The sequence below is a fragment of the Lineus longissimus genome, chromosome 4 (assembly GCF_910592395.1).
Source record: "Lineus longissimus chromosome 4, tnLinLong1.2, whole genome shotgun sequence".
NCBI classification, from domain to species: Eukaryota; Metazoa; Nemertea; class Pilidiophora; order Heteronemertea; family Lineidae; genus Lineus; species Lineus longissimus.
This window is the reverse complement of record NC_088311.1, coordinates 304,453-327,797: the sequence shown is the minus strand read 5'-3', so window position 1 is coordinate 327,797 and position 23,345 is coordinate 304,453. Positions and strand designations below refer to the sequence as shown.

At 43.1% G+C, this 23,345-nt stretch overlaps 3 protein-coding genes across 19 annotated transcripts in view; 1 reads left to right on the top strand and 2 right to left on the bottom strand.

Moving 5' to 3' along the window:
- The first annotated feature begins 16 nt into the window (after positions 1-16).
- Positions 17-3,313, top strand: LOC135485883 (uncharacterized). 3 transcript variants are annotated; one of them, XM_064768223.1, is made up of 4 exons: positions 17-102; positions 952-1,067; positions 1,342-1,407; positions 1,742-3,313. In XM_064768223.1, exons 2-4 carry the CDS (start codon positions 985-987, stop codon positions 2,631-2,633), a joined length of 1,041 nt encoding a protein of 346 aa, XP_064624293.1. In that variant the 5' UTR covers positions 17-102; positions 952-984; the 3' UTR covers positions 2,634-3,313. The 3 variants fall into 3 exon arrangements, with proteins under 3 accessions (XP_064624293.1, XP_064624294.1, XP_064624295.1); XM_064768224.1 differs by having other exon boundaries at positions 42-174; XM_064768225.1 differs by having other exon boundaries at positions 42-224.
- Positions 3,314-4,650: 1,337 nt separating this feature from the next.
- On the bottom strand, positions 4,651-14,030 carry LOC135486027 (trifunctional enzyme subunit beta, mitochondrial-like). Of its 2 annotated transcripts, XM_064768481.1 has the most exons (11): positions 13,960-14,030; positions 8,270-8,453; positions 8,045-8,076; positions 7,492-7,647; positions 7,034-7,317; positions 6,711-6,798; positions 6,400-6,524; positions 6,097-6,224; positions 5,731-5,818; positions 5,206-5,445; positions 4,651-4,935 (listed from the first exon to the last, which is right to left on the bottom strand). In XM_064768481.1, exons 1-11 carry the CDS (start codon positions 14,012-14,014, stop codon positions 4,900-4,902), a joined length of 1,416 nt encoding a protein of 471 aa, XP_064624551.1. In that variant the 5' UTR covers positions 14,015-14,030; the 3' UTR covers positions 4,651-4,899. The 2 variants fall into 2 exon arrangements, with proteins under 2 accessions (XP_064624551.1, XP_064624553.1); XM_064768483.1 differs by lacking the exons at positions 8,270-8,453; positions 13,960-14,030 and adding an exon at positions 8,221-8,260.
- Positions 14,031-14,726: 696 nt separating this feature from the next.
- LOC135486361 (microtubule-associated serine/threonine-protein kinase 2-like) overlaps positions 14,727-23,345 on the bottom strand; it is a 123,174-nt gene continuing 114,555 nt past the window's right edge. For 13 of the 14 annotated variants that reach the window (XM_064769090.1, XM_064769093.1, XM_064769094.1 and 10 more), the window contains 6 exons: positions 23,062-23,201; positions 22,580-22,773; positions 22,151-22,377; positions 20,576-20,734; positions 19,057-19,265; positions 14,727-18,963 (listed from right to left, as the gene is read on the bottom strand). In XM_064769090.1, the coding sequence (XP_064625160.1) occupies positions 17,935-18,963; positions 19,057-19,265; positions 20,576-20,734; positions 22,151-22,377; positions 22,580-22,773; positions 23,062-23,201 (1,958 nt within the window). In that variant the 3' untranslated portion in view covers positions 14,727-17,934. The remainder of the gene's footprint in view (positions 18,964-19,056; positions 19,266-20,575; positions 20,735-22,150; positions 22,378-22,579; positions 22,774-23,061; positions 23,202-23,345) is intronic. The other variant, XM_064769097.1, reaches the window with a different exon arrangement.

Below are 23,345 nucleotides of genomic sequence, written 5' to 3'. Positions count from 1 at the left end.
GCTGACGTAACACGTACATTTTCATCGCGTGTTCAAAATGGCTTCGTATTCGTTTTGGTGAACGTTGACATTGTCAAAAAAACAATTTAAAGAACCTTTTAAGTCAGTTGATCACTCCAAACATACGATTTTGATACTTTATTTTGAATAAATAGAGTTCAAGATTTGTTTGATGTAATCCAAGTTCCATAGTTAGGTCTAGATAGAACAACTAAAGTCATCAAGTAATTGTGCCATTTACTTCGATGATGATAATGCAAAATGAATGAGGGTCATACTAGCCTACAAGTACTAAACGGCGTCCACCAGGTTTATAGGATAGGGCTATTTAAGGTCATCAAAATAAAATCTAATGGTCATAAACGAAATAAGCAGGACATTTTTCACATTCTGAACGTTTCATGACTGACATTTTTGTGCTAGATTAGCGAGTTATTGTCTAAAATGTAGGGCCTACCACCAGTGATGTGTACTGTGTCCACCACCCAGTCGACGGCCATGTTGAATTTGACTTGGACTGTTCGAGGAAATGATTGATAGGGCTTCCCAATAATATACTATGCAGGAGCCTTGTAATTTTAGACAATATCTCCCTTACCTTACACCCAAATATCATGAAATTTTCAGGAAATGTGTTTTATGGTGTACTTATCTCGTTTTTGGCTACAAAATTTTATTTTGATGACTTTGCTGACTTTAAGTTTAATTAAACCTGGCGGGCGCTGGTGGATGCTGTTTAGGATGACCATGTCTAGAGTAAAGAGTGGTCCTCCCCTGTCTAGAGTAAAGAGTGGTCCTCCCCTGTCTAGAGTAAAGAGTGGTCCTCCCCTGTCTAGAGTAAAGAGTGGTCCTCCCCTAATGGCAGTTAGAGTTTTGCAGCAAACACAGCTTAATCAAATTAAGCCTGAGCTGATAATCATGTATTTAATTTATATTTATTCACTTTGGCAGTTCATCGTTCCTTTCTGTTGCCGATAGTCTGCCATGGCAGAGACGGATGACGACGATGATCCCAAGGATGATTATCTATATTCTGCATTCAAGAAGTTGAAAGTTGATCCAGTGAGGTAAGAAGAATAGATGGAGACATGTTCTTGATGAAAAGAAGGCACTTTGCATTTCACTGTACATGTACATTTCAACTATTCAAAAATCAGATTATTAATACTTCAGTTAAAATCATGCACACAAAGTAACCACAGCAGGCTGGGTATACATGTACTCTCCTGATTATAATGTTTGAGTTATGAAGTTTACAAGCTTCTCCCAACACCAATATCATGTGCTGACTTCAAAAAATCTGTCGGTGTCCATTCAAATGAGCGTGTTCTTTCATTTCAGCAAAAGCACTGAATTGCGTGAAGACATCAGCTTTAGTTCCTCATCGATTCAAGACCTTTGGACAGGGTATGTGATCAACTCCAAGTGCCTCTCCTCATCTCACGCAGTAGTTATGAGACGTTCAACTTTCTCAGAAATAGTCAAGTAATGTACAATGTCTCCTCCACCTCAGCAGCGGCTTTGACTGTGAAAGAAAACCGTGGTTGATTTAAAACTTGATTCATAATGCTTAAGAAGATCGGATGAAGCGAGCCATCGCTTGTGTGATCCACAAGGGGAAAACAAGTAACCCAGCTTTGTTGAAGGTTGGTACTTGCTTGCTTGAAAGTATACCATTATTCTTGTAAATCAATTTTTAGGTATTGGAAGCCTTTCACTAGTATTCTCATATCTGTTTCAGGAAACCTGTGAAAGTGAAATCTCCTCATGATGTAAAAGAGAAGAGCCCCAAGAGCAAGATCAAGTCAGTGAGGAATGAGAGTCCTCGCCCTGAACCATATAGCTTGGACAGTCTACCTTCCATGGACAAACTCTCATTCACATCAGAAACATGCAAGAACAAAAGCTGTCAGTGCAACAGGAAACATGTCTCGCTGGAGAAACATGACAAACTCAACTTTGCCAAAGTCTGCCCTGCCCCGACACCTCGCAATGTTCTACGCGAGGCACGGCTCAAGTTGCATCAGAAAGAGAAAGATGAGAAGTCAATCATCCGGGATGCCAGGTTGAAACTTCTCAAGTTCTATAAACACAAACATTCAAAACAGCCAAGTATCAAAACGGAGAAAGTCGAGACGCCTCGAGTGCGACCGAGTCTGGTGGCACAGGCTGTGTTTGGTAGTGACAGTGGTGGGACAGAAACTTTATCTTTTAAGGCTGTGGCATTAGCGGCTGTATCTAGTAAAGACACAACTGGTGACGGCTCTGATACTGAGGAGAAAAGTTTCGTTTTTGGAGGGAAAAATTCTCTTGATGGGAAGCATTTTAGTAGTTATCGCAACTCTGGGTTTAATTTTGCGTTGCCTAGTAGGTGTAGTGAGGATACTGATCGGTTTGATTTGACAAGTTTATCAAACGACCTTGGTGTACAGAGTTCAATACGAAAATCACCAAAGTCGCAATCTCCTTCAAAGGAAGGTTCACCAGTAACAGAAACATCACGTCTTAGTCGCACGTGTTCACAAGAGGCTCGCTTGGATGACATGTCTGTTGATGAACTATCAGGATACTTTGAAGATTATGTTTACATACCCAAGAAAATGTCTCAGATGGCTGAAATGATGTACACATGATATTTTCATTGAAAATTTGGTTAAAATTTTTTGTTTATCTTCATCATGTAACCATGGTAACATTGTTTATCTCCTAATTTGTCACTTAAAATCATTTAATCTCAATACATATATGTCTAAAGATTTATTACTGATGTTCTTGGATCAAAATGACTGACATGGTTTTTAGCTCACTGTTCAGGGGAGCTTATACGATACCGTGGCATCCGTCATTAGATTTGGCACTGGTGTACTGTTTGGCTCAACTTGACCTTATGTTCAGTTTGATATTTGGATAGTGAGAGTATAAGAATCCCTGGATAGAATGATAACACTGCTCTCCCAAATATCAACCCTATAAGTCAGAACCTTCCTGTTTTTGATTGGTTCAGTGAAGCTGTCCTCGTACCATTCAGTCTGTCCTGACTCGTATAACTCGTAGCACGATTGTGATGCCAATTGCGACACATCTTGTTTCTTATATCAACATTGCCCGTCCTTGTGTGAGGATGTCCATGAGTCAATGGCAAAATACTGATTTGCTGATAACCTGCATCCTGCGATCCAATTGAAAGTATTCTATTCTGAGTTCGGTTTTTCAGCATCACTGCGTTTTGTTGTAAATGAGTTCCTTCGTTCTTGCAGTCATGTATTGTACAGAGAAAGCTTTAATATAATAAAGACCAATGATTAGTTGATCATATCTATCTTTCATTCTCAAAAACTAACAGACTGAGGACCACATCCTCGAGATGTTCATGTCGCAGGCTGGACAAAGACTGTGGTGACAGCATCACTGTCTTTCCCAATGAATAGAAGGACCACATCTTGTCCTCCAGAAGCTCATGACACAGCCTGAGAGAAAGACTGATTGTGACGAGAGGAGCCCTGTCTTCCCAATGAACCTCAACACCACTGTGTTGGGAAGACAGCCATGTCCGATTCTGTCTGGCCATGACTCCCTCCTCTCACTCACTCTGTTGGAATAACACATAGCTACCATGCCCAAGGCTTTGGATATCCTATCTTGCTCAGCCTGTTGGTAAGACAGTCAGACAGCCAGGTACAATTCGGTCCGGTTGATACTGTGTGATCTCACTCGCCTTAATGTCAGTCCAATCTGGCTGTGACTGGCATTGTACTGGTGACACGGTGGAGCTGCCAGGTCCAATGCTGCCATGGCCTCACTCTCCGTGTTGGCAAGATAGTGGACCTTCACAACCAGATGGAATCGGGCTACATGACCATCTTGTCAACACGGTCAGAGAGAAAAGAGAGTCACAACTAGACTAGGAAGCTTTCAGTCGCTTGACTCCATTGGGTGATATGAATAAAGACTAGCAAACGCTTTTACTCCGGTTTTGTACAGGAAGGCCTAGTGTAAATGTACATGGAGATTTAGATAAAAGCATTTGCTAGTCTTTATTCATATCACCCAATGTGGGCCCTGTTTTCCCAATGAACCTCAAGACCACTGTGTTGGGAAGACGGCCATGTCCGATTCTGTCTGGCCATGACTCCCTCCTCTCACTCACTCTGTTGGAATAACACATAGCTACCATGACAAGGCTTTGGATATCCTATCTTGCTCAGTGTGTTGGTGAGACAGTCAGACAGCCAGGTACAATTCGGTCCGATTACTAATTTGTTGCTTTCTCACTTTGTTTAGGGGATACAAGCAAGAAAAAGTCATTGACTTGCTAGTAGTCTATTGTATTGTTCGAATAAAGACTAGGTATGAGGAACTACACAAGATCAGGCCTGGAATCTTGAGGGCCTCCCAAGGGTCTTGTTTTTGTTCATGCACAACCCTAATCTCCATAGACAATCCGATGAACAGTGCCGACTGGCGTGGGGTCATCTGTGAGACAGTAGGACAATTACCAGTATGTTCATAGTGCTACTCCATGTCAGGTGACAATGGCCAAGACAGGTCTGTGGTTCTGTACAAACATCTAAGGAGGTTGTGACCTTGTCTTCAGTGGGCCTGTGGGGTAACCTGACAATCATTCTCAAAACACAAATTCAAAACTGAATGTAATCTATAGAAATTTTTGTTTAATAAATACATATATCTGTAGAATGTCTTCTCTGTCTTTTTAGCAAGTCATTTACGATTCCTGATGGTGATTTAAGGTACTGAAATAGCCCATAACTTTCCTGTTTTTTTCACTTGGCACTGTTTGTTGTTATTATCCAGAAAACGAAGACGTTTCTCTCAATTCCTCAGTCAAATTGTCTTGTCTTACTATTGATGGTTGCTGTGTTTGATTGTGAAGGTGGCGTCTCACTGAGGATATCTCTCCACCAGACAAGCATGGCCCTGAAATAGAAACCATCAGTCAAATGGCAGCTCAAAGAATGTCGAGTCATCAAAGTCTGTGCTTCAAACCAAGGTCAACTCACAGCTGAAATAAACTTAACTCGTGCTCTCATTCATCCATTTAAGATTCACTTTCTTTTCCTCGACCAAAAAAGCACACCAAAATCTACCACCAGGCACTGCCTGTTATTCATATCATGCACCAAACTGTTCTCGCCTTGAGCCCAAGAACAGTTGAGAGGAGCAAGCTAAAGTCTGATCAGCTCTTACCTGTCCACCAGCAGCACACGCTGCTATAAGCGCGATGTGTCCATCCTCCTTAATGAGCCTGTTAGCCGCCGTTGTCACCAGGCGGACACCTGTGGCACCAAAAGGATGTCCGATGGACAGACTTCCACCCCAGTTGTTAAATTTCTCAAATGGAATTGCTCCAAATTTGGACGAGAGACCCATGTACGTTTTGGCAAAGTAATCAGAATCTAAGGCCTTAAGATTTGCTAAGATTTGACCCTGGAAGAAGAAAGAACGAATTGTTTCATCCGGGCGGACTTTGATTTTCTTGGTGATACAGACCAATAGCCTCGTAGATAGCCAACTGACACTAACCTTTACAAAAGTAACCATTCAGCGGCTATTCAGGGTCAAGCTACATCAATAAACATCTCATGATTGATGAACCAATCAATCAGTGAGGAGTGATGGCACACAGATGAACAGCCCTTCAATTCAGTTCGAAGACGACAACAAACTTGACAAAGGACAAAGATCTTATTTAAACCACTTAGATATACTCACAGCAAAAGCTTCATGGTATTCGAACACACTGATGTCAGAAAGAGTCAGGCCATTTCTACCTAAAATCTTTGGCGTGGCATGAGCTGGCCTGAAAAGTGTGGAAAATTTGCTACACGAGATGAGACGAGATGAGAATGACTCATGTCAGTGGACTGGTAAGACTGGTATCTGAGGCGTCCAAGGACAAGTTGTTATGGCTTATTGGTTTTCAGAGTGCGGTCCAGGAACCAGAAACATGATTTAAATAACTAGGAACTTATTTGCAACATCAAGCTTTGATGTGTCAACCAGTAAGAGTGAATTTTCACTGAATGAACAGCATTCTTTTCACTTCTAATCTGTTGTTACAGAATAAGTGACACGTACCCTAATAAAAGTTGGTCCTTGGGATCCTGCGACACGTAGAGGAAGTCTCGAAGGTAGGCCTTTGGTTTGAAGCCCATAGCAAGAGCCTTCTCCTCTGTCATAATGAGACAGGCAGATGCCCCATCCGACTGCAAGACAAAACACAGACTGAGAGAATGCCAGTCAGGCTGTTCATACTGAAGCAATAATCTGTTGACAGGATCTCTTCACCAACCTCGATTCGATCATTCTAAGCATTCCTGTTAGTACTGTTCTGATGTACTGCTAAATAGTCTCCCATTACCAAGCCCAGCCAAGCCTTACCAAAAATGATGAGTTAGCTGCCGTCACTGTACCATGTGGCTTTATGAAGGCCCCCTTTAGCTTACTCATCTGCTCCATGGTTGAGGGGCGGATACCGTTGTCTTTGGTGACGGGATCGGCAACACCTGAAAGTGGGAGACTGCAGATTATAGTTGTGACAAAGGAACATCATATCCTCGGCATTTTGGAACTGGCCACAAGAACAACTTCATCTCACCAACAACTGATAGTGTTTTTGAACATTTTGCTGTGAGTGCCCGGAGTATTCCCTGAAATCTACCAGGACTTGACGGTCAAGACGGTCTACTCACCAGGTACCTTGTATGTGATGACATCATCAAGGAGACCTTTGTTCGTTGCTTCATTAGCAAGGGTGTGTGACCGGATGGCAAACGCATCCTGAAATAGTCAATGATTCAACAATAATGACCAGCACACAAATCAATGATATTTCATTCGAATACACTTTACCAATACAGGGATTGTGTAAACTTGAGCAAGTCGAATTATGAATGTGAGGAAAGAGTAAGGATAAGACAGGACCGTAATTCCATAGTGTTCAGTATCTAACAGTCAGAAATTATTCAGAAACAAGTCCTGAATGGCTGTTTGTTCTGCTGAAGTTCAAACTCACTTGCTCTTTCCTGGAGACACCGAATGCCGCGGCCAACCTGTCAGCAGAATGACCCATCACTTCATTTGTTGAGAACTCAGCGATGCCAGGTAACTCGGGCACCCACATACTGGGAGACATGACCTTCCCTAACAGACCAAGCTTAGCAGGCACTGTCTTAGCCTTCGTCGAGCTCAACATGACCTTTCTCATCTTCCTGTTGTGGCGGATGGGAACATCTGACATGGTCTCAACGCCGCCAGCAATCACAACATCACACATGCCAGAGGCAATGTAACCCATTCCTGAAATAGAACAAGGGAGGAATCATTCAATATAACTGGCATGAGACAATAATGACATTCTGAAGGATTCACCTTGACAAACTAAAGGTAGATCATTTACGATACAGTCAGGGTTCAGCCTCATTCAATAGGACGTCACAAGGGAGATGAGTGTGAGGAGGAGGTGTCTGTTACCTGTCGTGATGGCTTGATTGGATGATATACACGCCATGGTGACTGTATGAGCAGGCGTCTTATCGGAGAAACCAGCACCAAGCGCTGCCTCTCGTGCAACATTACTTGTCTTCACTTCCTGGATCACAGTTCCAATACAAATATAATCAACAGCATCTGTGGCGAGAAAAAACAAAAGTTTATTAACAACACAGCCTCAATGAGCAAGGAAAGTTTTCCTGGAAAGAGTCATGTTATAAACTTAGTTCCAAATCATCTTCATCGAACCATAGACAGCAACAAGAGATAAGAGTAGAACTAAGAACAGTATGGACACTAATGTACAACCAAACAAAAGGAATGTCGCTATTTTTAGTGGGCATTTATTAAGCAGTAACACAAGGACCCGGAGAGCAACTTCAAGACTAGAAACGGGCTTCTGGCTGGGTCATCCAAAGACAGACGGTGAAATCAGAGAAAAGTTGTTGAAGGTTTATGTCATACTCTGCGAGGAGCCAACTTTCATTGTGAGCTCCCCTATCTATATTTGAATGTGAACAAAGTGCAGTCTCACCTCTGGAAATGCCAGTTTTCTTGATGAGGCCCCTGAAACAGTGAATAAACACAGTTTAAACAACTGGGACATGAAGATGAATACACTGAGGTAACAAGTGTCAATTAGATCATTTTCTATCATCATATCTACTGCTGTTCTCTGTAGGTCATGGGGCATGAGGTTGTTATACTTACTGCAATGCTGTTCTCTGTAGGTCATGGGGCATGAGGTTGTTATACTTACTGCAATGCTGTTCTCTGTAGGTCATGGGGCATGAGGTTGTTATACTGTGTGCCTGACGTCAAGAATGGTGTGCGCACACCATCAACAAGCACAATGTTCTTGACTCCAGCCTTAGCCAGCGACTTGGCCTTGACTTGTGCTTTGGCTTGGAATGCAGGCGTGCTGCTCAGACATCTTGCCACTTCTGTAAGTAAGAGGAATACACCGAAGATAAGTTAGCAGAAAGATGCGATTAAAAGAGTGATCATCTTGGCAAACCATACCAACAACCTCGGCCACAGGGGCGCTACAATCACTATTTGGTTTTTGATAGGCACGACTCGTGTTGACAATCTACGGAAAGCAGTATGCGTCATTGTAAGAGTCTATGTATGTGGAGTGACTCTCAAACAACGAGCATGGAGAGAACGTTGTGAAGGAGATTGCATGAAGCTAGGCTGGGCCAGAGATGAACGCTTTGAAAACTCTGTACCAATCAAGCAAGACTTTCACATATCATCATTCGTGCTTATTATTGCCGAGATTTCTGTTGAATTTCTGTAGTCACATGGAATTAACAATACAAAACACAAGACGCCACTGGTCGGTGTATTTGACTTTACTATTACATGTAAACTTTACACAATGCCTTTTTTCAAGCAATTTTATAATTTTACGACCCAATTCAACTTTGAATTTGTGTGTCTTAAACGGGTAGGTTGCTTGCCCTGACATATAGGGACCAGGTTGCTTACCATGTCATATAGGGACAAGGTATAAAGTGAAGCAAAGTCAAGTGTTTTTCATTAAAGTGTCACACAATGTACATGTATAGCTACAAGTGTTGCCAAACTAGGATAACAAGTCACACACCATTGACTTCCCAATTCCCAATCCTTTCTTTTGTCTAACTGACTGAATATAATTTTATTCAATAAAGTCTCACTCTTCACCATGTAATAGACATGTAGCAATCATTCTCAAATCAAAGCTTTCTTTGTATTCCTAATCCCAAACTATTGCTTTGCCTGAATTGGTCCCAGAGCAGAGTATGACACTATTGTTGGCAATACATGGACTGATTCATAATTGGAATGATTGACAGCTGACAATGGACAATTATTAGAAAGGCTTCTGTGTATGACATAAGAACTAACTGGCAGTTTGAACTGGTTTGCATAGCTTCACATGCATTGGACCAGGAGAGTCACCATGATAGTTCTCTGCTTTGTGCTGCCAGTTTTGAAGATTTCACAGATATGGTAAAGTATCCTTAGCCATAGGTTTGTATACTTGCACCACAACCAGTCTTTAGATTGAGTAATTAAAGTGGAATCTCTGGATACCTCTGTTCTGCTTTTGGTTCCCTTAAAGTCAAGTTTGGTAAGGCAAAACTTAAACGTAAAGGATCCATGTTTGTCGTGTTACATTTAAAAGATGTTTTAAATTCAAACAATCATTCACTTGGCTCCACTATCCCGACTGTGGTGTAGCACCCGACTATAACTTGCATGAATAGGGAATACGCTGGTTATGGATGTCAGATCGTGGTTCCCTGATATTTGCAAACAATTTCACTGGACGTAACCCACGCGGCGACACCAAGGACCGCTGGCTGATCTATTGATATGTTCGCAGTATAGGGTGTCAAAGTCGGGGAGACGAAGGGCCACTCGTCTCTTGTAGGGGGTTCATTTGGAATTGTTTGCATTTGTTAGCCTATATAAACACAATATTTTGATCCATGTCTCGGGTGTCTTTGAGAGAACTGATCACACACAATTCCCAACCTACTCGTCAGCCAGCTGACAGATTACCTGGGCCGAACGTGTTGCTGAGATGTTTTTGAAGAGATACTTGTGGGTGTTGGAGAGATTTCTTGTTTAAACAGTACCATTCTGCCCCCTCTAAGGCATAACAATGGTAACTTGATTGAATGAAGGTGAAATGAAATCCTTCAGTCTCTGGTAATGGTATGGCAGAGAAAAGAGCAATCGTGGGAGTAATGGTCCTTTGGTATCGGGGCTTGATTCGCACTACCCAGGAAATGGAAATGGCTTAGAAAAGAATTGGGACTGAATTGACAAGTCCTTGATGTGGGGGAGAAGGCTTGGCCAGCGACAGCTGGGACTTTCAAATGGTCTGAAATGCCAAGTGCAGTGGCGTAGTATGTGCTCTCCTTTTTTTCAATGGAAAGGTTACTGGATTCAGTACTTCAGAAAGATCTGGCACTAATTCCAACTCGTTCAGTTTCAGAGCATAGATGCCACATGGACCCGTCAACAACCTGCCGTGACAGTCATTCCGTCAGCCAGAAAGAGTTTCCTTCCCGCTTCTACAGTACCGAATTAAGGTAGTAATACTTAAGATTTAGACCAAGATTTAGATTATATTTAAGAGCATAAAGAATATGTGCTGTTATTTCCTACCAAGCTGGTGTAATGTTGGTGTGATGACAGGACTTGCATGTGTAGGATTGCGGGGCGTTGTCGATGATTTCATTGATGTATGTGTGCCATATTACTTTAAAAGATGTTTTAAGTTTAAATAATCATTCACTTGGCTCCACTATCCCGACTGTGGTGTAGCACCCGACTATAACTGGCATGAATAGGGAATACGCTGGTTATGGATGTCAGATCGTGGTTCCCTGATATTTGCAAACAATTTCACTGGGCGTAACCCACGCGGCGACACCAAGGACCGCTGGCTGATCTATTGATATGTTCGCAGGAGGGTGTCAAAGTCGGGGAGACGAAGGGCCACTCGTCTCTCGTAGGGGGTTCATTTGGAATTGTTTGCATTTGTTAGCCTATAAACACAAGAGTTTAATCCTTGTCTCGGGTGTCTTTGAGAGAACTGATCACACACAATTCCCAACCTACTCGTCAGCCAGCTGACAGATTACCTGGGCCGAACGTGTTGCTGAGATGTTTTTGAAGAGATACTTGTGGGTGTTGGAGAGATTTCTTGTTAAACAGTACCATTCTGCCCCCTCTAAGGCATAACAATGGTAACTTGATTGAATGAAGGTGAAATGAAATCCTTCAGTCTCTGGTAATGGTATGGCAGAGAAAAGAGCAATCGTGGGAGTAATGGTCCTTTGGTATCGGGGCTTGATTCGCACTACCCAGGAAATGGAAATGGCTTAGAAAAGAATTGGGACTGAATTGACAAGTCCTTGATGTGGGGGAGAAGGCTTGGCCAGCGACAGCTGGGACTTTCAAATGGTCTGAAATGCCAAGTGCAGTGGCGTAGTATGTGCTCTCCTTTTTTTCAATGGAAAGGTTACTGGATTCAGTACTTCAGAAAGATCTGGCACTAATTCCAACTCGTTCAGTTTCAGAGCATAGATGCCACATGGACCCGTCAACAACCTGCCGTGACAGTCATTCCGTCAGCCAGAAAGAGTTTCCTTCCCGCTTCTACAGTACCGAATTAAGGTAGTAATACTTAAGATTTAGACCAAGATTTAGATTATATTTAAGAGCATAAAGAATATGTGCTGTTATTTCCTACCAAGCTGGTGTAATGTTGGTGTGATGACAGGACTTGCATGTGTAGGATTGCGGGGCGTTGTCGATGATTTCATTGATGTATGTGTGCCATATTACTTTAAAAGATGTTTTAAGTTTAAATAATCATTCACTTGGCTCCACTATCCCGACTGTGGTGTAGCACCCGACTATAACTGGCATGAATAGGGAATACGCTGGTTATGGATGTCAGATCGTGGTTCCCTGATATTTGCAAACAATTTCACTGGGCGTAACCCACGCGGCGACACCAAGGACCGCTGGCTGATCTATTGATATGTTCGCAGGAGGGTGTCAAAGTCGGGGAGACGAAGGGCCACTCGTCTCTCGTAGGGGGTTCATTTGGAATTGTTTGCATTTGTTAGCCTATAAACACAAGATTTTGATCCATGTCTCGGGTGTCTTTGAGAGAACTGATCACACACAATTCCCAACCTACTCGTCAGCCAGCTGACAGATTACCTGGGCCGAACGTGTTGCTGAGATGTTTTTGAAGAGATACTTGTGGGTGTTGGAGAGATTTCTTGTTTAAACAGTACCATTCTGCCCCCTCTAAGGCATAACAATGGTAACTTGATTGAATCAAGGTGAAATGAAATCCTTCAGTCTCTGGTAATGGTATGGCAGAGAAAAGAGCAATCGTGGGAGTAATGGTCCTTTGGTATCGGGGCTTGATTCGCACTACCCAGGAAATGGAAATGGCTTAGAAAAGAATTGGGACTGAATTGACAAGTCCTTGATGTGGGGGAGAAGGCTTGGCCAGCGACAGCTGGGACTTTCAAATGGTCTGAAATGCCAAGTGCAGTGGCGTAGTATGTGCTCTCCTTTTTTTCAATGGAAAGGTTACTAGATTCAGTACTTCAGAAAGATCTGGCACTAATTCCAACTCGTTCAGTTTCAGAGCATAGATGCCACATGGACCCGTCAACAACCTGCCGTGACAGTCATTCCGTCAGCCAGAAAGAGTTTCCTTCCCTCTTCTACAGTACCGAATTAAGGTAGTAATACTTAAGATTTAGACCAAGATTTAGATTATATTTAAGAGCATAAAGAATATGTGCTGTAATTTCCTACCAAGCTGGTGTAATGTTTATGGTTGTTCCAAATATCTGAGTATGCGGAAATCCAGCAATATGATAAATTGCAGACTTTACTTCTATTACTGAAGATTAATAACTCTTGCTACTTCTCTTTCAGTCGCAAAACAGACCGTGCTGGGAAGGACATCTGGGCGATGATTGTCGTAATCATGGACAGACATCAGAATGATAGTGATACAGATCAAGAGACAAAAATAAAAAACAGGGTGTTGAAGCACGTGGAACCGTTCATCAGATATTCAGCAACAACTGTTGACATTTTAGTAATTTCCATGTATTGTGTTCCTTTATCCATCCTGAACATTAGAGTGCCTGTCAGTGTCTGGTTGCAACCAGTGCCATGTCAAGTGATAACTTTGTCATTAAAACGGTTTGTAATAAAGGCCTTGTTGAAGAAGGTGATTCAGGGCCATAACAAATGTGCACATTCAGAACATGTCAGAAGGCCTGAGCCGACTTTGGACAATAAGCAAAGCCCATGGTGACCCTTTGTTCCAGGTAAAATGCATGACTGGTCAGTGCCATAACAAACTTCTTCGAAAAGGTCGATTCACGATTGGAATCTGAATAGACCATTTTTCTGCGGAGGACAACCCTTGTTTCCAAGATGCATTAGCATTGGGACTCACTGACCAAATGGCAATAGCCTAAGTGATTGTATTGCAGGCCAGGCTCAGCTAGCTAGGCCCTATGCCTAGGACTCGACTGAGCTATCTGGTAGCCTATTTTAGTATTTAGCCTACAGCTCCCCCTTGTCTGGATTGGATTGTCCCACCAAATACAAGTGAGATAAAGTCCTCGCTTTCAGGCCTTGCTCTTGCCCTAGGATTCATAAATAGGTTCTGTATTGCATAATCTTCAACAATGCATGCAGGTGGGCTTGGCTGAAGCCAATCCAATGTATGCCAATGTATGATACAGGTTCACAGGTGACACAGGTGGAGTGCTCGTTTCAATGCTAAATACAAGCAAATGTTAGTCGTTATATCAGCCGACATACACGTCGGACAGTGTTTTAAATGTTGCTCTTTCATTCGAACGCAGAATAAAGGTCGAATTATAAGTAGATACGTACGAAATTTGATGTTTAATTTTGCAAAACCCGGCACTGTCCTCCAGAGCGACGCCATGTTGTTTCTTCACTCGTTTATCTATAAAACACCAGGTGGCGCACTTGCCACAACGCAGGGACCATCTCAGAAGTTGTGACTTTGTCCTTGTCTTGGTTGTAACAATCAACTTTGAGCCACAACAGGGTCGTGTGACTAATTGATCACGTTGAAAAGCCACCTCATCCAGGCCCAGCTGTCTCTCTCCCAATCTCATTCAATCAATCACCAATACCAAGTATCAAATATGATATACATGTATATTCGATGGCCGTCCCCGAGATATAATCGACTGTCTGTGTTCCTCTCACAAACGAGTGGTAACCCTAGCAATAGCTTCTACAAGCTCAGAATGAGGGGCACAGTGGTCTGCCTGCTCAAGGACTACTGGCACTTATCGTGGCAGTATCGTCAAAACTGCCCCTGGTCAAATTGTCCCCGCCACATCAGCAGCCCTACTCCATATTTGGGGGATCAAAGCTTACCAATGCAGGGAGGTGCAAGTGGTCACGCCAGGAGCATGTCATACTAAAGACAAGTGCCACACCCACAAAACAAAAGCCGGGCATAACAAACCTTGTAGTCAGACACATAGTGGCTTGTCGCAAGTTTTTGACGTCTGAGATCATTTTACGAGTTCATCCAGCCCATCATCACCGACACAGCCAAGGGATACTGATCCAGTCAACAAAGACTTGCTTTTTAGCCTTTTGATAATAAACAACAGGAAAGGTTTTCAATGCACGTTTTTTTATTAACAAATGTAGGTGCACATGAATGCACTATACAGAAGAGCCCTATATGCTATTTAAACATCTGATGGGTGACAACCCTTTACAGAACAGCCCTATATGCTATTTAAACATCTGATGGGTGACAACCCTTTTCAACAAAATATACATGATTCGCTCGGTGAAGATTTAGGATATTTACATTGTTAACACAGCCTATAGTTCATTCCAACAACACTAGATGGAGTCACTTCACCAGTATAAAGGATGTGACACTGGCCATTGGTGTTGACATCTGATAGAAAGCCTGGCAATATTCATTCCAAAGACAGGTTTCACCAGTGACTTGCTTCATTACAATTGGAGCAATGAGAGTGCAGTTACACACACGACTGGGTGGAGGTGACACCAACCAACATCACTGTGGAATCGACCACTTGACACATCATCTGCTAAGACTACAACCAGTGAAATAACATCTGTACAAAAACAAATAGGAACATGATAAGAAGTAAACAAGCAGGCGAAGAACTAGCACATGCAGCATATTCATTTGGCCCCCACCCCTGACCCAATAAACTCCAATTTAGACTCATAAAATGCTGTCCCATTTTGAAACTTTTAAGGAGGCTACCAAAGGGGTCCCTTCCTTTCACCAGCGGATCAACCAGCAGTGATAGACTTCATGACCTCTGCCCCTCAGACCCAATCCCAGCCAGCATAATGCTTTGGTACCTCCCATACCTTGCTTCTACCACGAATGCCCTTCAAACCAACAGACATTCCCCAGGTTGTGCTGGACTTGACCCAAGTCTCGTCACAACAATAGCCTTGTCCAAACCATGACAGAGGATAATGCAAGGCAGAGAATCTGGGTGCCCTCCACACAGGAATGCTTGCCAGATATTATCATCAGACAATCCACCTTCAAAGGTCTACAGTTTTGAGAATCAAATTTCCCTCGAATTTTCTTTATTTTCACATGAATACTGACTTCAAAGCAACAAAATTCACCAATAGTAGAAAGAGTGAAAAATATAGACAACCAGCACTAATTAAACTAATCGGTCATAACAATCAGAAATCACCTCTCTGCAATTAAAGAGACGTACAAATAATGTGACCTGGCATGTTCCAGTAGCTCAGTCAAATAATGTGACCTGGCATGTCTCAGGAGCGGAGGGGCCTGGTTCCCGTAGCTCAGTCTCAGTCAGGTGATTCACTGTCTGAGCAGCTCCTTCAAACCTCCAAGTGCCTTACATCTGTGCTCTTGATGAGGTTCAATGATTACAAGCAGATACCGAATATGTTCATCTGTACACTTGAAAACATTCATCAATGAATGACTCAATATTGTTGCCAAAATCTTGATGATATATCAGCGACCTGGATAAATCTGATGAAGGCTCATAGTCTCCCCAGACAAAATGTTCAATTTCTGTTTAGTTACATGACTGTGTATCAATCATCACCACTTGTCACCCCCTGAGAGTTCAGAATGAACCCTTCCACCTTCTCTTTGGTTCAAACCATTGAGGAACAATGGGGATCCAAGGGAATGATTTCTGGAAGCACTTTTAAAGACAACACAAGCTCATTACCGTAATAGCAGTAGATCCTCATAATCAGAGATTTCAAATTATCAAAACTTTAGATTCTCAAAATTTAAGCTTTATGTACAATATTTAACGAAGATCACACAAAATGCAAAACGACACCACTGATCTGTCATGATTTATTAAAAGTCGCCAATCACATTTATAATGTTTAATAGAACTATTTCCATATCGTAGCATTAGAAAATGGTGCTGCCACCTATGAAACCATTGTGTTGAATACACTCTGGCCAAAAGGGAACTTGTTATGTTACAGGATGGAAGAGTCCATTGAACATTCTTTTATCTAGGGTGGTCATTCCCTCATTTAGGTTACATCTTGGCCGCGTTAATGTGTGCAGTTGTTCTCACTACCAAACAAGTAACATAGTCAACAGACTCTTCCTTCCTGCCATACAACATTGGAGACAGTGGAACCCATGGTGTCGCCCCAAGTCATGTACAGGTCCTGACTGCCACACAACATGTAGCCCATTGGAGACAGTGGAACCCATGGTGTCGCCCCAAGTCATGTACAGGTCCTGACCGCCACAACAAGTGCGTGTTGACTACAGTATTCACCAATTACATCAACAAGTGGAACCAACTATCTTGATAAACCTCTCTGTACACATCGGGAGAACATCCCATGGTCATTAACTCCCAACAATAAACATTATTTACAAACATTTACAATGAAAATAGAGTCTTGCAGAAAGGTCAAACTGTGAACTCATGCTTGTGTTGGTCGTAACAAGATGTCTGACAGTTGACAACTATTTGACACAATGCGTCCGAAGGTTACATGTTTTTAGCTGCTTGATTTGTACCATGATTCACATCTGTATGGGACAATGTGTCTGCATCATTACTGTCATCACGTGTTCAACTCCAGGTAGAGCCAATGACCGAGGGTTGTACATGTGTAATCTCAAGAAAAGATAGGAAAATAAACCAATAATCGACACGTAGAGACAGAAGTTTTCATGATCACCACACTCAAAATATCACAAGACGCAAAAGAATGGCAAGCAACGAAGGTTGAGTTTATAAAGAACACATGTGACCTTTGTGAAGGACACGTCAAAACAACACAAAGTCAACTCCACAGAGGAACTGTAGCAATCGTCAACTTTTCAATGCAAATTCAATTGTCTGGTTCACTGTGTTTATTTACAAAGGGAAACATGTGCAGCCCGCGGTTGACTTGTTCCCTTGTCTACCCGAGCCAAGCTGACTGCTGGAACACCATTCCAGGTACCACGATTTACTCACCATACACATGAGCAATGTGGCATTACACACAGACTTCTAACAGCACACAGGCTAAGAATCACCAAAACTTCCACACCATTGTCAATGTGACCTGTCTGTAGCAAGTAGGTTCAGTTATGGTAAGTACACACTCCACCACCAGAAAATCAAATGTAAACTTGATCGGACTTGATTGAGCTGAAAGTACAACTCGACCACATTGACAAGATCATAGAAGATTTTGGTTTCTTAGCAACTCTAGTTTTGATATCATAGTTTGGCTCGGCCAGAGTTAAGTTAGTATTACACCAGTCAGGATGAGAGCATCCTTGTATCACAATAGCTTTAGATTAATATCCGCTCACAGCGAATCAAACAGTTCCCGCTTCTCCTGCCACGAGTCTTTCCGTTTAGGCGACTCCTGTCCTTCTTTGCCGGGCGTAGGATCAGTTTTCCTTGGTGCCAGTTCACGTCGCTCGGCGGAGTTAGGATGCAGGCGATCAGGTGATAATGTGCGTCGGAGCAGAGGCGAGCCAGGCTCACAACTCTTGGGACGCGTCAACGACTTTTTCGGTGTAGCGAGAGACGACTGCGATGGCGTTGTATTGTTATAGGCGGGGTAAGTTTGGACGAGATTTGAACTGGCATGCGGCGCTACATGGTGGCCATGATGTGAACCTGTCACAACGGTGAGTGGACTAGGACTGCGTGTTGGCGATGTTGCCATTGGTGACGGTGAAGGTGTCCTCGCCAGTGGCGATAGCGGAATGTTATGCACAGATTTACGCCGGTGAGGTGACTTCAATGTCTGTGCCAGTTTATGTTTCAAGCCATGTAAGGAACTTGGTCTGCCAAGCTGAGTTGAACTTGCAGGCGAGTTTGGTGCGCTAGAATTGGGTGAACTGCTCTGTGAAGAATGAGCTGAGTCTGGTGGAGACGTCCAAATGCGACTGGTCGGAGGTGAGCGTGGTGACCTTGTGGGAGATCCAGGTAAGCTGTCGTTTGATGACAATGACCGGTTCAGACCGGTGTAACTCCTACTCTGAGTTAACGGTGACTGAATATGTTGCTCTGCCTTACGGTTACTCAAGCGTCGAAATAACGACGTCTTTCGTTTCTTATCTGAGCTGCTCCGCTCACGTTGATGTTTCTTTTTGACACTTCTGCGTGCCATCTTTCCTGGATTGTTAGGCGAGCGTCGTCTGCCTCCAGTTTTGATTGACGTCTGGTCTAATGGACACGATCGTATCTTTAAGCTGCTGCCGCCCGAGAGGATAAGCTGAACAACCTGAGTGTGGAGGAGACCTTGCACCGGCTCACTGTTCACATGGGTGATTAGGTCTCCCGGGCGGAGACCCGACTCAAACGCTGGACCACCTTCTTCAACAGCCTGGAAAGAGACAACGGTGACAATGAAGTAGCTTATGATGACCTGTATTACATGCCTGTCGTATGAAATATAAAGGTGTGTTATGAGGCTTACCACGACTAGATGCTGTAGAGTATAGTAGTCAGAGTCGCCCAGGTAGACCCTGATGGCACGAAGTGTGAATCCAAACCCGCGGGCAGATTTCTTGACAACTATTGGTGGCTTGAGATGACCAACCACAGGAGAGGCGTCACGACTAGGTGATGGATCACGTGAACTTGTGCTGGATCCAGGGGAGCTCGCTGGCTGAGGTATGAAGTCTTCTGCAATCGGGAAATGAAAGATTAGATGGGGGTCGACAAAACAGTAGGTGCCACTTATTTCTGGCCCCTGTTGATAGTAATCTGCCACTCTCGTAGCTGTCCGTCGACATTGACAGTAGTCACGACTTTAGCCACGGTGACTGGGCCGACCAAGTGATCTGTGAATCGTAGTGCATCAATTCCTCCACCAATAAGTCTGTTTGGAAATACAGTCACTGCACTCTACACTGTGATGGTTACTAACAAGCAGAGCTGACTTGTTATTAGCACTACAAAACTATTTGCTGAGTAACAAAAGCTGACAGACGTTATCAGATTCTCAGTGAAGTCATTATGTAGAGGTGCTGTCCAGCTGGAGACACAGAGACAAGTAGCTGGATGACTGAGGTCCAAAACCATCACACACGACTCATCACCACAACCGTGTTCCCTGTTCACTTGTGACCTTCTACACACAAAATGAACCTTTGTTAGGCTTATTGGACAGTCCCAATGGTCTTACCAGGGAACATGCACTGGAAACAGTGGACATAACGCCATAAGTCAACAAAGGAACAGTCTATGGATAGACAGCCTTACACTTTCTTGAAGGAGGTGGAACACACAGTTGCTACAAGACTTCGAACAAAGTAGAGATAAGTGCGTAGAAGAATCAGGACAAAGTGATGAAAGAGAGAAGAGAATAAAGTGCAGACACAGAGAATGAAGAAATGGCGTGCTGCCTTCTCGACCTGAACAGTCTCAACCAGAGAGTCATGTGCTATGTTTGGCAAATGTAATGGAACAAGTCTGAGTTGAGACAGACCAGATACCAGTGGGAAGACAGCCAGAAAGCCCGGCACTGCGATATGCAGCTGTTGGCTAGGAGGCCAGAAAACATCTGATTCGATAAGGCAGACGCCCGTTTAAACAGCTGAACGGACTGCATTACAAGCTTTCGTGGAATGACAACATCAATGAAGCAAAAAGCAAATAAGAGAGAAATTAGGATGAATATGTCACAAATAAAAGGAATTTTGAAACAGAAAGTTTATGATTGAACAGAAACCCATGACAGAGCCACTTTAAAGACGATGGAGGTTTTTCTGGGGATTTAAGATATCATAGGGCTGGTGACGAGTTGATCAGGAAGCGTGGTCCGCTTTAATCAAAGCAGTACTCCTTATAGAAACAACATGATTTAAGGAACGATTAACAGCCTATTTCACGGGAATAAACACACCAAACTTAATCGTCATTAAGTTTTTATGATATCTTAAATCGGCAGTAAAAAAATCCTGTCCAAACTTGTAAACCACATGATTTTCTACCTTGGGGTGGAATTAATAAAGACAACTGGGTCGTAGAAGCCGACTTATGGACCGGCTTTGTAGCCAACCTCGACCTAGGCGTTGGTGGAGTGTACTGGCTCTTCCTGCGTACATCTTTAGTTGCCCTTGCGCGACCACGCTCCTCCACCGGGGAAAGTTCTAAAACCAAGACGGGAAAAGATTGAAGCAATTGTTACCAGTGGTGATCAGCTCACGTTTACCAGAGACATGTTTGACTACATCCCAAGGTCAAGGTCACTAGCAACACCCTTGACCTTGAGCTGTAGTTTTGTTTCCAGCAAACATGAGATGATGTAACTATAAGTGAGATAGGGTTAGTGTTTTATCTACCAAAAGATGGTGCTCGTTAAAACGAAGCGGGTGTTAGATTTGTTGAGTAGGAGAGGTTAGAATAGTAGGGGACCAAGTGGGGGAAACCAGGTTACACCAAGGGAGCATGCATGCATGTTACAGAAGGCTCTTAAGTTCATTCAATCCTTCAATGCGTATTCTTTTTCACCCAAAATGAAAGACATTCTTCTGGGAAATTGTAAACAGTTGAAGACAGAGTTAGTCCATCAAGACAGGTCAACTTGATCATTTGTATCCAGACGCGATAGGTTAACTTGATGTCCTGGACTGCTGTCACCAAAATGGCTGACAGACTTTTCAGAAATGAGTCACTGCTTACCAAACGCCTTTGAGCAGACGACACAAACATATCAGCATCCAGCAGACTCTACTTCTCTTTTTAGTTATAATTATAAAGAAATTGATTAGGTCTAACTAGGCAGGTTAATGAAAATAAACGACCAAATCAACCAAAATGTTGAAGGAAAGCAATGGCACCTAAGGAATAGGATACAAAAGATTTCAACCAAAAATCAAAAGCCATGACTCATTTTGATGTAGCTTTTAGGTGAAGGTCAACGATGGCTTCCCTTGGATAGGAAATATAATCTCTTGTGTTCATAGTTGGTATCATGCACTATGATCGCACACCAGCAAACCACATCAGGTCAAGCTCACTATGGACTCATTGGCCACTCATGTGGCAGGGGTGAATATATGGTATGAGAGGCTCATTCTATGATGGATGCACAACATGCCTTGTTATTATGAAGCGATGCAAAACAAGACACACTTCATTAACAACAATACAACATGACAAGGCATAGCTACAAGCCATGCAGAAAAAAACACCTATCAATCAAAGAATGGCAAGAAATAGTGTCAAGTTCAAGCGAATAAAATGGATACCAAAACACAACAGTGGATCCAATCCAACTCCTTTATGGATTCTGTGCTTAATCTTGTAGCAGTTGCTATATGTGTCATACTCGGGGAGAAATCATGTCTCCATTCATATCGAGAGTCACAACTAACATATTGCTTTAGTTGTAGATTTGACCGCTATATTGATGAGAACCTTCATAGATATCTCTGACCCCCAGCAGAGGATGGTCAGTTCAATGATGCATCATAGGCTCTTACAGTTGTTTAAGGGAAGTTCTCAAGTGCATTTCCAAAACAGACAACAACGATGAAACATCCAAGGTATTCAACGCCCCCTACCTTTCGTTATGGACAACGGTTTGGGTTTAAGCTGATGCATTTCCTTTTCATATCGGTCATGGTCTTCGAAGGATATGGAGAACTTTGGCACATTGATTGACTCTGGGCCAGAAGCTGTGCGTCGTCTGACCACCTGCGGGGAGAGGTCACCCTCAGAGTGTGACGCCTCCGGAGTACTTGTACTAATGGCCGGGTGAGATTTGGAAATACTGTTTCGCTTGGCATTGCTGAAGAAAGGAGAGGTTTATAGAGTCAGAATGGAAGGAGTGAGATATGAGACTTCATCCTCTGACACTAAGAAGTTTAGCTCACTTTAAACTGAAGACAGATGACCATGACTGACAGCCAGTGTTCTGACTTCAGAATGGACAAGTGGTTCTCATACAATCAGAGATATGAATCGACCATGTTTCTCGAGGAACTGCTTACATATCAGGAGATGTTGACAAGACATCGTCCTCCAGTTTATCTGGCATATCTTTATCCTCTGCCTGACTGCCCGTGTCCGACTGACTGTCCTTCCGTGAAGACATCTCCGTCGAGCTCTCTGAATGGTTCGATCCTCCTGACTTCTTCCGTCGTTGTGGTATGTCATCTCTCTCCAACCTTTCTTGACGGTGCAACTGAAATAACAAAACACACAAACCTTACCAAACTTCATCTGAGTTGTAACTGGCAACAGTAATGAGATTCATCTGCTCAGGTTTTACATGTCTTGTCAGTTAGGGTGTCCACTCAATCATCTACAGATCATTCGTTTCAACCATGTCTTCATACAAGTTAAGCATCGTCTGAGCAGTGTCATCTTATAAAACTGCTTCCTGGTGACCCACAGCCTGACTTTATGCAGACTGCTGCCATGAGTTTTATCTGAGTGTTGATGCAACTGTCACAGCGGTTGGAAGGCTTACATCTCGTGCTCCCTCAAAGCTCCGGCTGTAGACGCGGGAATATCTCGGTGCACAAGATGAGAAACTGTGAAACATGATGTCGTCCTCGTCGTCAGCTGTGTCCTCAGTTTCTAGTTCATGGTTATAACGGTCTGTCCGTGCTGTAAAGAGACAAGTGAATGATGACAAGGGTTAAGGTCAGTAGCAGAGTCTCAATTGTATGGCTTCTTTCAAGTCCTTGCTCAAAGCACAACCTCTCCAAGTGATCAAAGCAGCAGCAGCCTTGGATGTGTAAACACCCCAAC

Excerpts from the sequence above, each read along its gene's own strand:
- LOC135485883 (XM_064768223.1), top strand. The coding sequence starts at position 985 with ATGGCAGAGACGGATGACGACGATGATCCCAAGGATGATTATCTATAT. Across the intron at positions 1,068-1,341 it reads TTGAAAGTTGATCCAGTGAG|CAAAAGCACTGAATTGCGTG; the intron begins GTAAGAAGAATA and ends CTTTCATTTCAG. Across the intron at positions 1,408-1,741 it reads ATTCAAGACCTTTGGACAGG|GAAACCTGTGAAAGTGAAAT; the intron begins GTATGTGATCAA and ends TATCTGTTTCAG.
- LOC135486027 (XM_064768481.1), bottom strand. The coding sequence starts at position 14,014 with ATGGCGTCGCTCTGGAGGACAGTGCCGGGTTTTGCAAAATTAAACATC. Across the intron at positions 7,648-8,044 it reads GAAAACTGGCATTTCCAGAG|ATGCTGTTGATTATATTTGT; the intron begins GTGAGACTGCAC and ends TTCTCGCCACAG. Across the intron at positions 6,799-7,033 it reads GTGTCTCCAGGAAAGAGCAA|GATGCGTTTGCCATCCGGTC; the intron begins GTGAGTTTGAAC and ends TGACTATTTCAG.